Source organism: Mustelus asterias, unplaced genomic scaffold, assembly GCF_964213995.1.
Source record: "Mustelus asterias unplaced genomic scaffold, sMusAst1.hap1.1 HAP1_SCAFFOLD_176, whole genome shotgun sequence".
NCBI lineage: Eukaryota > Metazoa > Chordata > Chondrichthyes > Carcharhiniformes > Triakidae > Mustelus > Mustelus asterias.
In genome coordinates this window covers 25,028-38,101 of record NW_027590178.1, presented here as the reverse complement: position 1 = coordinate 38,101, position 13,074 = coordinate 25,028, and the positions used below count along the sequence as shown (strand labels likewise).

General features: G+C 48.3%; 1 protein-coding gene across 8 annotated transcripts in view; it reads left to right on the top strand.

The window, feature by feature from the left end:
- Nucleotides 1-13,074, top strand: part of LOC144485237 (NACHT, LRR and PYD domains-containing protein 3-like) — an 86,199-nt gene that overhangs the window by 66,603 nt on the left and 6,522 nt on the right. For all 8 annotated transcript variants that reach the window (XM_078203442.1, XM_078203445.1, XM_078203443.1 and 5 more), the window contains 2 exons: nucleotides 1,429-1,599; nucleotides 6,917-7,084. In XM_078203442.1, coding sequence (XP_078059568.1) covers nucleotides 1,429-1,599; nucleotides 6,917-7,084 — 339 coding nt within the window. The remainder of the gene's footprint in view (nucleotides 1-1,428; nucleotides 1,600-6,916; nucleotides 7,085-13,074) is intronic.

Genomic DNA, 13,074 nt, shown 5'->3' with positions numbered 1-13,074 from the left:
TCCCATCCTATTCATGTACTTGTCAAGACGCCCCTTAAACGTCACCACCATATCTGCTTCTACTACCTCCCCCAGCAACGAGTTCCAGGCGCCCACTACTCTGTGTAAAGAATCTGCCTCGTACATCTCCTTTAAACCTTGCCCCTCGCACCTTAAACCTTTGCCCCCCTAGCAATTGACTCTTCTACCCTGTGAAAAAGCTTCCGACTATCCACTCTGTCCATGCCTCTCATAATCTTGTAGACTTCTATCAGGTCTCCCCTCAACCTCCGTCGCTCCAGTGAGAACAAACCAAGTTTCTCCAACCTCTCCTCATAGCTAATGCCCTCCATACCAGGCAACATCCTGGTCAATCTTTTCTGTATCCCTCTCCAAAGCCTCCACATCCTTCTGGTAGAGTGGCGACCAGAATTGAACACTATATTCTAAGTGCGGCCGAACGAAGGTTCTATAAAGCTGCAACTTGACTTGCCAATTTTTAAACTCAATGCCCCGGCCGATGAAGGCAAGCATGCCGAATGCCTTCTTGACTACCTTCTCCACCTGCATTGCCACTTTCAGTGACCTGTGGACCTGTACACCCAGATCCCTTTGCCTATCAGTATTAACATTTCATTGGGGACTGTGGCTGCTAACACTGTCCACACGGCAACATCACCAACTTCCAGCTGAAATATCGATACATTTCCAACCAATATCTTCACAGAATTCTTACGGAGCACAATGAGGCCATTTGGCCCATCGTGTCTGTACCAGCTCACCAAATTAGCATTAGGAATTTGAGTCATTCTCCAGCGTTTTTCTCGTATCCATTCTCGTAGCTCATTCTTTATATTCAAATAATCATCTAATTCCTTTTTGACTGCTTCGATGCAGCCGACCTCCACCACACTTCCCGGCTGTGAGTTCCAGACCCGAACCACTGGCAGTGTGAGAAAGGTTTCTCTCTCATCATCTTCAACCCCACCACACACTCCATTCCTGAGCCACTTGCCATCCCATGTCCCTCCCTGTGACTCAGGGTAAGGACATGGGAATCCTGTGCTCTTCCCTTTCACCATCATCCTTTTTGTCATTTAATCACTCCGGCACTTCCATTTTGTTCTTTCCTTGTCACCCGCCCATCCCCAGCTCCCTGTCACTTAAAACAATTTAATTCACTGCTACTTCCAATTTCTAAGTTTCGCTGATTGAACTGAAACTAAATCTGTTTCTCTCTTCACAGATGTTGCCTGACCTGATGAGAGTCTCCAACATATTTATTCATATTTCAGATTTACAGCATCAATCGAATTTTGCCTCCTGTATGAACTGAAGTTGTGTTTCTTGAATGTCCCGCGCTGTACATTATTATTGTTAATGATCTTATTCTTAAAAACACTGTGGATTTACCCTGATTCCTGTTATGTTTCTCTCTCTGATCTCCAGTCTCTATGGTAACGATCTCACAGATTCTTGTGTCGAGGACCTGGCCTCTGCTCTCAGTACAAACCGCTCACTGATAGATCTGGATCTGAGTCACAATAACCTGGGAGATTCCGGAGTGAAACTGCTGTCTGTGGCTCTGAGGAATCCGGACTGTAAAATACAGAAACTGGAGTAAGTAGCAGACTGTGTGAGATTGTGTTTATAATAACTGAATATTCAACAATATAATTTCACCACTGGTATTTGTATAAAAAACACTGCCCATTACTATTGGCGTCAGTTATGAATAAGGAAAACTGCTTTTCCTCTGATTCCTGTTGCTTCTCTCTCTGATCCCTGAGCAATGGGATGTCAGTCCCACAGATCCTTATGTTGAGGGAGTGGGGGAATAATGTTATGGTTCACCCTCTGAGGTTCTCTCCTCCTCCTCAGATGCTCACAGCTCTCCCCGGACACAACATCCATTGATTAGTGAAAGGGGGGAGAGTGAGTGGATGACAGTAAATGGAGGGCAGGACATGGCGGTGGAGTCTCGCTGTTAGTAACAGATGTCAGTACAGCAGCGAGAGCTGAACTTAGTTCCAATGATCCAGATGCGGAATCAGTTTGGATAGAGATAAGATTTAACAAAGTTAAAAGTTCTCTTGTGGGAATCATTTATAGGCTCCTAACAACAGTCACAATCTCCGACACAATACACAGGAAAAATAACGGGGCCTTGTAAAAACATTTTGCAATAACCACGGGTGATTTTAATCTTCATATACAAAGAAGAACAAAGAACCGCACAGCACAGTAACAGTCCCTTCAGCCCACCAAGCCTGTGGCACCTCCTAACGCTTATTCAGACCCAGAACTTTCTGCCAATTTGTGGTTTCTATTCCTCTGTTTGTCTCTTGTTCATGTGTCTACCAAGATGCACCTTGGACATTGGAAACGTGCCTGCTTCTGCCACCTCCATTGGCAGTGCCTTCCAGGCACCCACCACCCTCTGGGTGAAAACTTACCCCACACACCTCCCTCCAAACTTTGCCCCTCTCACCTTCATCCTGTGCCCTCTTGTAGTTGATCATTCCACCCTGGAGAAAAGTCTCTGACTATCCACCATATTGATGCTTCTCATAATTGTGTACACCTCCATCAGGTCACCCCTCAGCCTCCCTTTTTGTAGTGAAACAATCTGTGTTTATACATCGTCTCCTCATAACCGAACCGTCCTTGACCAGGCAACATTCTGGTAAACCTTCCTTGCACCCTCTCCAAAGCATTCACATCATTCTGGGAGTGTCGCAAACGGAACTGCAAGCAATATTCAAATGTGGCCAACTGAAGTTTCATGCAGCTGTAACATAACTTGACAACTTTTACACTCGATGCCCCGGTCGATGAAGACAAGCATGTTGTCTGCCTTCTTGACCACCTCATCCACCCGTGTTGCCACTTTCAGGGATCTGTAGACTTGTACACACAGATCCCTCTGTAGGTCAGTGCTCCTGTGGCTTCTTCCATTTACTGTATAAATCACTCAGATTGTCAAAATTTGAAAAGAAGATTTGTTCACAGAATATATTCAAGCAATTTCCTGGAGAAGCACGTTCCAGTGCCAATCACACAACAAGCTGTTTTAGACATGGTGATGTGCAAATGTGTGGCGTTTCCAACAAAAATAGATTCCTTTCATTTGGAGAAGAGCAGCAGAAGTGTTCCAGCCGTTGCTAATTCAAGGAGTGTATTAGATTAAGTGAAGATGTGGCACCGGGGTTGGCACTGCTGCCTCACAGCGTCAGGGACCCGGATTCATTCCAGCCTTGGGCGACTGTCTGTGGCGTTTTCACGGTCTCCCCGTGTCTGTGTGGGTTTCCTCCGGCTGCTCCTGTTTCCTCCGGCTGCTCCTGTTTCCTCCGGCTGCTCCTGTTTCCTCCCATAGTCCAAATAAACTGTGCAGGTTGGGTGGATTGGCCGTGCTAAATTGCCCGTTAGTGTCCAAGATGTGTCGGTTTGGGGGATTAGCGGCGTAAATATGTGGGGTTACAGGAAACCGGGCAACTGCAGATCTATTAGTCTGACATTGATGGTATGGAAATCCTATAATAATCTGTAATGAAGGAAGTGATAACAGAACACTTCGAAATTAATGGCAGGATTAGACAGGGCCAACATGGATTTATGAAAGGCTGGCACGGTGACACAGTGGTTAACATTGTTGCATCACAGCCAGGGGCCCGGGTTCAATTCCAGCCTTGGGTGACTGTGTGGAGTTCCCACATTCTCCCCGTGTCTGCCTGTGTTTCCTCTGGGTGCTCCGGTTTCCTCCCACACTCCAAAGATATGCATGGTAGATGGATTGGCCATGGTAAAATTGCCCTTAGTGTCCCAAGATATGTAGGTTAGGTGGATTAGCCCCAGTAAATTAGTGAGTTTATGGGGAGCGGACCGTGGTAAGTTACTCTGTCAGTGTGTCTCGATGGGCCGAATGACGATTCCTACACTAGGGATTCTATAGTTGCATGATTCACACACAAGAGGTTATTAAATAAAATTGGAGCACGTGGGATTGGGAGGAATATACCAGCATGGACTGAGAACTGGTTAGTGGACAGAAACAAGGAGTTGGAATAAATGGGTTACTTTTGGGTTGACAGCCTCTAACTAGTGGAGTACGGCAGGGATCAGTGTTTGGGTCTCAGCTATTCAGAATCTACATCAATGATATGGATGTGGGAATCAAATATAATATTTCCAAATTTGCGAATAATGGAAAACGAGGTGAAAATCTGAATTGTGAGGAGGATGCAAAGATGTTTCAAGGGGATGTGGAGAGGCTCAGGGAGGCTCCACAACTGGAGTAATGTGTACAGTGTTGAGCTCTTTACTTACAAAAGGATAGAATTGTATTGGAACCAGTTCAGAGAAAGTTCACTCGGCTGATTCCTGGGATGGAGAGGTTTATTTTACGAGGGAAATTTGAGCAGATTGGAGCAATATCTATGAAAGTTCAGAAGATTAAACGGTGATCGCATTGAGGGGATGAGACAGGGTGGTTGCTGAGAGGCTGTTTCTTCTTGTAAGAGAGACCAGAACAAGGGGACAGATTTTAAAATGTAATTGTCAGTCCCTTAAGACTGAGATGAGGAGAAATTTATATTTTTAGATGGTGGCTGGTCAGTGGAATTCTCTTCCCTGGAGACTCGTGGCGGCAGAGTCATTGAATATATTCAAGGCTGAGTTAAGAATGATTTTGGATTGAGAAGTGAATCACGGGTTACGGGGAAAAGAGTTGAGACTACAATTAGATCAGCCGTGATGGAGTGTGCTCGAGGGGCTGAATGACCTTCTGCTGCTCCTAGTTATTTTGTTCCTATCCCAATACGTCCTTCAGACTGCTCTCTGTGACCAGTGATGGATAAACAAGCTCTATGTTTTGTCCTCACCAGACGCTCTCCTGTGCCCATTCATTAGGCCACCCACTCAACCCATCTCACCAGCAGTAATTACCCACTCTGCCCCCAGGCCTTCCTGATCCAGCACTTCATCTTCCATTGGTGTAAGGATGGCAAGACCTGGATGTCTCCACTCTTCTTCACTCGTTCCCTGATGATATTTGCTCTCTTTCCAAACACATAAATTGTTACTCACCCATCAAACACATGCAGTAGCCCAGGGTTGTCCAACGTGTGAACCAAGGGGTGAATGTGACCCTCGAAGCCCCTCAATGCGGCCCCCGGAGCGAGTTTCCAGAATCTCAGTCACACAGTTCAGTTTGAATGGAAGAATCTGCATGGAGCTGCTCCTCCAATCACATCCCGTTTCTTTCCCATGTTTGCTGCTGATAGGTTTTTGAGCCGATCTGCAGCAAATGTGGGAGAGAAACAATTTGTGATTGATGAGGATTAAACTCTAATAAACATCTTTATTTATTACTCATTATTGTGCTCAGCAAGTTGTTTCTTTTCATATCTCAGTTTAGTTTTTAATTGAAATTTCTGCTGTGCCAAACTTTATCATTCTGAAATTTACTCATCGGCCCCTTGAGTGAGAAAAACATTGACGTGTGTTTGCCCAGTGAATATGTTGGTCAGCCCTGCTCGAGCCTATGCTGGTGGCAGCCTAACGGACATGTCTCTGACAGTCAATGCTGCTGCCTTTGCATTGTAAGAGTTTTAACAACACCAGGTTAAAGTCCAACAGGTTTATTTGGTAGCAAATACCATTAGCTTTCGGAGCGCTGCTCCTTTGTCAGATGGAGTGGAAATCTGCTCTCAAACAGGGCACAGAGACACAAAATCAACTTACAGAATACTGATTAGAATGCGAATCCCTTCAGCCAACCAGGTCTTAAAGAGACAGATAATGTGAGAGAAGGGAGCATTAAGCACAGGTTACAGAGATGTGTATTGTCTCCAGACAGGACAGCCAGTGACATTCTGCAAGTCCTTTGCATTGCCGGTGTCTGGGTGGAGATGTTCTTTCCACAATTTCCCCCTCATCCTTATTCACATATCAGGCTGTGCTGCACTCACCGTGGCAGAACACATCAGGACATTGATCCTTTTCCACTCTGTAACCACGTGTCTGAAACATGCTCACCTCCCAGCAATCTCCATCCAGACTGGCTTGTACCGATGGGATAATCTCCTCCCATCCTGAGGGAACAGGACCTCCCTCTGAACCCGAGCAGCCGGGAGGAGCCCCTCCAGGGAGGGGAAGGGGTCGGGGGGCAAGCCTTGCTCTGCTTTCTGACATTTCAGTCCTTCATTCAATAAGCAGAGCTCCCTCGCTGCTCCCTCCAGAGCTGCTGTGTTTGAAAGTCCTGCTGCCTTTGGAGATGGTGCCAGCATTGCCTGAACCGGGACTGCCCCCTGCCCAGGCTGCCTCAGTGGGCAGCTCCCCCTGCCTGCCAGCCGTTAATTGTCCCCCTCTGACAATATCTCCTTCATAACTCTGCCTATCCTGCCCACACGGACACACCACCCATTTCCAATCCCCATGTTGGGACTTCAGAGCTTCTGGTAAAATCACAGCCATTATCTTCAACCTCACCACAAACTGCATTCCCAAACCACTGCCCATCCCATGTCCCTCCCGAGCCACTCCGAGTAAGGACATGGGGATCCTGTGATTATGGTCCTGTCCCATCATCACTTTTATCATTTAATCACTCCTGTAATTCCAGTTTGTCCTTTCTTTGTTTCTTCCCCAGCCACCCACCGCTGTCACTTCAAACCTGTCAATTCACTGCCCGTTCCCAGTTCCAATGGAAGCTCAAACTTTACCCCTGTTTCTCTCTTCACATGTATTTAGCGAACCTGCTGAGCATTTCCAGTTTATTTATATTTCATTTTCAGCATTGAGTATTTCCTCATTCTACAGAAATGCAGGTTGTGTTTTTGGAATGTCTGATACAATACATTATTATTGTTATTAACAGTATTATTTAAAACACTGGGGATTGAACCTGATTCCTGTTATTCCTCTCTCTGGTCTCCAGTCTGTATAGGAACGCTCTCACAGATTCTTGTGCTGAGGATCTCGCCTCCGCTCTCAGTACAAACCAGACACTGAGGATTCTGAACCTGGAATCAAACTCCTTCACAGATCAATCTGTCCCTGCTCTCCGCCGCCTCATACTGACCTGCAGGAGTCTGGAGGAGATCTCGTGAGTGTTTGTGTTAATTTTTAGTGTAACAATTAAAATTTAAATGGATTTAAAATATAAATGGGTCTGAATCTTCCAAGCAGCAGCAATGGTAAGCAGATTGCCGGTATGTTTAAAAATTCTCCCAACCTGAAACTGCTGCATATTTCTCCCAGGATCTTCGGCACTGCGACCCTGGGAGCTCCATCAGAGCAGACAAGAGTCGGGGAAGAGAGAGCACACACCCTATTTACAGCACAGTGACCCCGGGGAACTCCACCAGAGTAGAGTCGGGGAAGAGAGAACACACACCCTATTTACAGCACAGTGTCCCCGGGGAGCTCCATCAGAGCAGAGTCGGGGAAGAGAGAACACACACCCTATTTACAGCACAGTGACCCCGGGGAGCTCCATCAGAGCAGACAAGAGTCGGGGAAGAGACAGCACACACCCTATTTACAGCACAGTGACCCCGGGGAGCTCCATCAGAGCAGAGTCGGGGAAGAGAGAGCACACACCCTATTTACAGCACAGTGACCCCGGGGAGCTCCATCAGAGCAGAGTCGGGGAAGAGAGAGCACACACCCTATTTACAGCACAGTGACCCCGGGGAACTCCACCAGAGCAGAGTCAGGGAAGAGAGAACACACACCCTATTTACAGCACAGTGACCCCGGGGAGATCCATCAGAGCAGACAAGAACATAGAAAGCCACAGCACAAACAGGCCCTTCGGCCCACAGGTTGCGCCGATCACATCCCCACCTCTAGGCCTACCTATAGCCCTCAATCCCATTAAATCCCATGTACTCATCCAGAAGTCTCTTAAAAGACCCCAACGAGTTTGCCTCCACCACCACCGACGTCAGCCGATTCCACTCACCCACCACCCTCTGAGTGAAAAACTTACCCCTGACATCTCCTCTGTACCTACCCCCCAGCACCTTAAACCTGTGTCCTCTCGTAGCAACCATTTCAGCCCTTGGAAATAGCCTCTGAGAGTCTACCCTATCCAGACCTCTCAACATCTTGTAAACCTCTATCAGGTCACCTCTCATCCTTCGTCTCTCCAGGGAGAAGAGACCAAGCTCCCTCAACCTATCCTCATAAGGCATGCCCCCCAATCCAGGCAACATCCTTGTAAATCTCCTCTGCACCCTTTCAATGGCTTCAACATCTTTCCTGTAATGAGGTGACCAGAACTGCGCGCAGTACTCCAAGTGGGGTCTAACCAGGGTCCTATAAAGCTGCAGCATTATCTCCCGACTCCTAAACTCAATCCCTCGATTAATGAAGGCCAGTACGCCGTACGCCTTCTTGACCGCATCCTCCACCTGCGAGGCCGATTTAAGAGTCCTATGGACCCGGACCCCAAGGTCCTTCTGATCCTCTACACTGCTAAGAATGGTACCCTTCATATTATACTGCTGCTTCATCCCATTGGATCTGCCAAAATGGATCACCACACACTTATCCGGGTTGAAGTCCATCTGCCACTTCTCCGCCCAGTCTTGCATTCTATCTATGTCTCGCTGCAACTTCTGACATCCCTCCAAACTATCCACAACACCACCTACCTTGGTGTCGTCAGCAAACTTACCAACCCATCCCTCCACTTCCTCATCCAGGTCATTTATGAAAATGACAAACAGCAAGGGTCCCAGAACAGATCCCTGGGGCACTCCACTGGTCACTGACCGCCATGCAGAGAAAGACCCCTCCACAGCCACTCTCTGCCTTCTGCAGGCAAGCCAGTTCTGGATCCACAAGGCAACAGCCCCTTGGATCCCATGCCCTCTCACTTTCTCAAGAAGTCTTGCATGGGGGACCTTATCGAACGCCTTGCTGAAGTCCATATAGACCACATCCACCGCTCTTCCTTCGTCAATGTGTTTGGTCACATTTTCAAAGAACTCAACCAGGCTCGTAAGGCACGACCTGCCCTTGACAAAGCCGTGCTGACTACTTTTGATCATACTAAACTTCTCTAGATGATCATAAATCCTGTCTCTCAGGATCCTCTCCATCAACTTACCAACCACTGAGGTTAGACTCACCGGTCGGTAATTTCCCGGGCTGTCCCTGTTCCCTTTCTTGAATATAGGGACCACATCTGCAATCCTCCAATCCTCCGGAACCTCTCCCGTCTCCATCGACGATGCAAAGATCATCGCCAAAGGCTCCGCAATCTCCTCCCTCGCCTCCCACAGTAACCTGGGGTACATCCCATCCGGTCCTGGCGACTTACCAACCTTGATGCCATTCAATAGTTCCAACACATCCTCTTTCTTTATGTCCACATGCTCGATCCTTTCTGTCCACCGCAAACCAGCAGTACAACCACCCAGATCCCTTTCCACCGTGAATACCGAGGTAAAGTATTCATTAAGCAGCTCCGCCATTTCTAACGGTTCCGCACAAACTTTTCCCCCTTCACCTTTTAAGGGTCCTATGCCTTCACATCTCATCCTTTTACTCTTGACATATTTGTAGAAAGCCTTGGGGTTCTCCTTAATCTTACCCGCCAAGGCCTTCTCATGACCCCTTCTCGCTCTCCTAATTTCCTTCTTAAGCTCCTTCCTACATCCCGTATGCTCCTTCCTACATCCCGTATACTCCTCTAAATCCTTAACACCTCCTAGCTCTCTGAACCTTCTGTACGCCTCTCTTTTCTTATTCACCAGGTTCATCACAACCTTCGTGCACCACGGTTCCCGTACCCTACCAACACCCCCCTGTCTCATCGGAACGTTGTCATGCAGAGCTCCAGACAAACATTCCTTGAAAATCCTCCACTTTCCTTCGGTACTTTTCCCCAAGAATGCCTCCTTCCAATTTACCCGTCTAATTTCCTCCCTGATGACACTGTATTTCCCTTTACTCCAGAGAAACACTTTCCTAGCCTGCCTGATCCTATCTCTTTCCAATGCTATCGTGAAGGAGATAGAATTATGATCGCTATCCCCAAGATGCTCACCCACCGAGAGATCCTCCACCTGTCCAGGTTCATTAGCCAGCACCAGATCAAGTACAGCCTCTCCTCTAGTAGGCTTATCCACATACTGTGTCAGGAAACTCTCCTGGACACACCTAACAAACTCCTCTCCATCCAAACCCCTAGCCCTAGGGATATTCCAATCTATGTTTGGGAAATTAAAATCTCCCATCACGACAACTCTGTTATTCCTACATCTCTCCAGGATCTGTTTCCCCATCTGCTCCTCAACATGTCTGTTACTATTGGGCGGCCTATAGAAAACACCCAGCAACGTTACCGACCCCTTCCTGTTCCTAACCTCCACCCACAGAGACTCCGTCGTCAATCCCTCCACGGCGTCCACCTTCTCTACAGCCGTGACACTATCCCTGATCAACAGTGCCACTCCCCCCCCCTCTCTTGCCTCCCTCCCTGTCCTTCCTGAAACATCTAAAACCCGGCACCTGAAGCACCCAGTCCTGTCCCTGAGACATCCAAGTCTCCGTAATGGCCACCACATCACAATTCGAAGCAGCAATCCACGCTCTAAGCTCATCCACTTTATTCACTACACTCCTGGCATTAAAATAGACACATCTCAGACCTTCAGCCTGAGCACTTCCCTTCTCCATCACTCGTCTAACCTCCCTCTTACCCTGTTTACATTCCTTATCTATTTGCGAGCTAACCTCCTCGCTCTCAGTCCCCTCATTTCGATTCCCTCCCCCCAACCTTTCTAGTTTAAAGTCTCTCCAGTAGCCTTAGCCAACCTTCCCGCCAGGATATTGGTCCCCCTGGGATTCAAGTGCCACCCGTCTTTTTTAAACAGGTCACACCTGCCCCAAAAGAGGTCCCAATGATCCAAGTACCCAAATCCTTGTCCCTTGCTCCAGTCCCTCAGCCACGCATTCATTCTCCACCGATTCCTGTTCTCACTCTCCCGCGGCACAGGCAGCAATCCCGAGATTACTACCTTTGCATTCCTCTTTCTCAGCTGTCTACCTAACTCCCTATATTCTCTTTTCATGACCCCTTCCCTCTTCCTACCTATGTCAGCAGTACCTATATGCATCACGACCTTCGGCTCCTCTCCCTCCCCCTTCAGGATTTCTGGGACTCGACCAGAGACATCCCGGACCCCTGCACCAGGGAGGCAAACCACCATCCGAGAGTCCCGTCTTTGTCCGCAAAAACGCCTATCTGACCCCCTCACCGTAGAGTCCCCAATTAGCACTACCCTCCTTTCCTTACCCTTTTGCACTACTGGGCCAGGCTCAGCTCCAGAGACACTGCCACCGCTGCTTCCCCCAGGTGGGCTGTCCACCCCAGTAGTACTCAGACAGGAGTACTTATTATTAAGGGGCACATCCACCGGGGTGCTCACCATCAACTGAGTTTTCTCCTTCCTCACTGTTACCCAGTTACCCTCCTCCCGTGGTCCCGGTGTGACCACCTGCCGATAGCTCCTGTCAATGACCTCCTCACTATCCCTAACCCGGCGAAGGTCCTCGAGCTGCAATTCCAGTTCCCTAACATGGTCCCTTAGGAACCGCAGCTCAACACACCCAGCACAGATATGGTCGTCCGGGAGGCTAGGAGCCTCCAGGACCTCCCACATCCTACATTGGGAACAACATACTGGCCTCACACTCATAATTGCCCCTTTAAACACACAGGGGAAAAAAAGTGAATGAAAATTTTAAACTTACCTTTCCTCCTCCTGTTTTCTCCAAAGCCCTGCTCTCACTGGGTCTTTTTTTTAGGTTAGAGGAGGAGGGAGGGTGGGATACTCTACAAGTGTAGAGTATCGGGATTCCTCTCTGTTCCAATTTATTGGGGAAAAAAAAAAATCTCTCTCTCCCAGACCTCCCTGCGCGACCACTTCCGGGTTTAGATATTTTTAAAGAAAAAACCCGCGAAAAAGTAAGTTAAAAATAACAGCGCTTACCCGCAGCACTCCTCTCGCGAATCTCTCCCTCTCTGCTGCACTTCCAAGACGCAATGAGGCCGATTCACTGAGGTGAGTAACTTTTTAAAAAAAAAATCTCTCTCTCCCAGACCTCCCTGCGCGACCACTTCCGGGTTTAGATATTTTTAAAGAAAAAACCCGCGAAAAAGTAAGTTAAAAATAACAGCGCTTACCCACAGCACTCCTCTCGCGAATCTCTCCCTCTCTGCTGCACTTCCAAGATGCAAGAGTCGGGGAAGAGACAGCACACACCCTATTTACAGCACAGTGACCCCGGGGAGCTCCATCAGAGCAGAGCAGAGTTGGGGAAGAGAGAGCACACACCCTATTTACAGCACAGTGACCCCGGGGAGATCCATCAGAGCAGAGTCGGGGAAGAGAGAGCACACACCCTATTTACAGCACAGTGACCCCGGGGAGCTCCATAAGTGTTAGTTGATTGTGGGAGTGAATGGGTTGGTGTGTCGCTGGATGAGTGGTTAGTCAGGGAGCTGAGGAGAGGTTCAAGGATTAGTTCTGGGTGTCTGGAGGGTGGTCGAGTTGTGTTGTGTTGGGTTGGAGGGTTAATCAGCAGTTTGGATGGTGGCTGGGAGTTGGTAATGTTGTTGGGTGTCTAGTTAGATTTGGTTGCGTGGTCGGAGGTTGTGATTGGATAATAGCTTTGGAGAGTCGTGGGTTGGGGTTGCTTCTTGAGTAATCAGTTTAAGTCAGAGAGATAGTCAAGAATGTATTCAAGAGGCTGCTGCATACAGCACTTGGGGCGAACAGGATCAAAGGTTATGGGGAGAAAGCAGGATTAGGCTTTTGAGTTGGACGATCAGCCATGATTGTGATGGATGGTGGAGTCGGCTTAAAGGGCCAAATGGCCGCCTCCTGCTCCTATCTTCCATGTTTCTGTGTCAGGTCAGGAGAGGTTGGGACGGATGAGGCCAAGTTGGGAGCTTTAGTCAGATTTGTTCAAGGGCTAGTGGGAGGTAGTCGGGCTGGAGGGGAGGGAGAGATGATTTACGGGAGTGATAGCCTGTCAGGGGGAGGTACCAGCAGCAGCCAGGCCTGTGACACCACA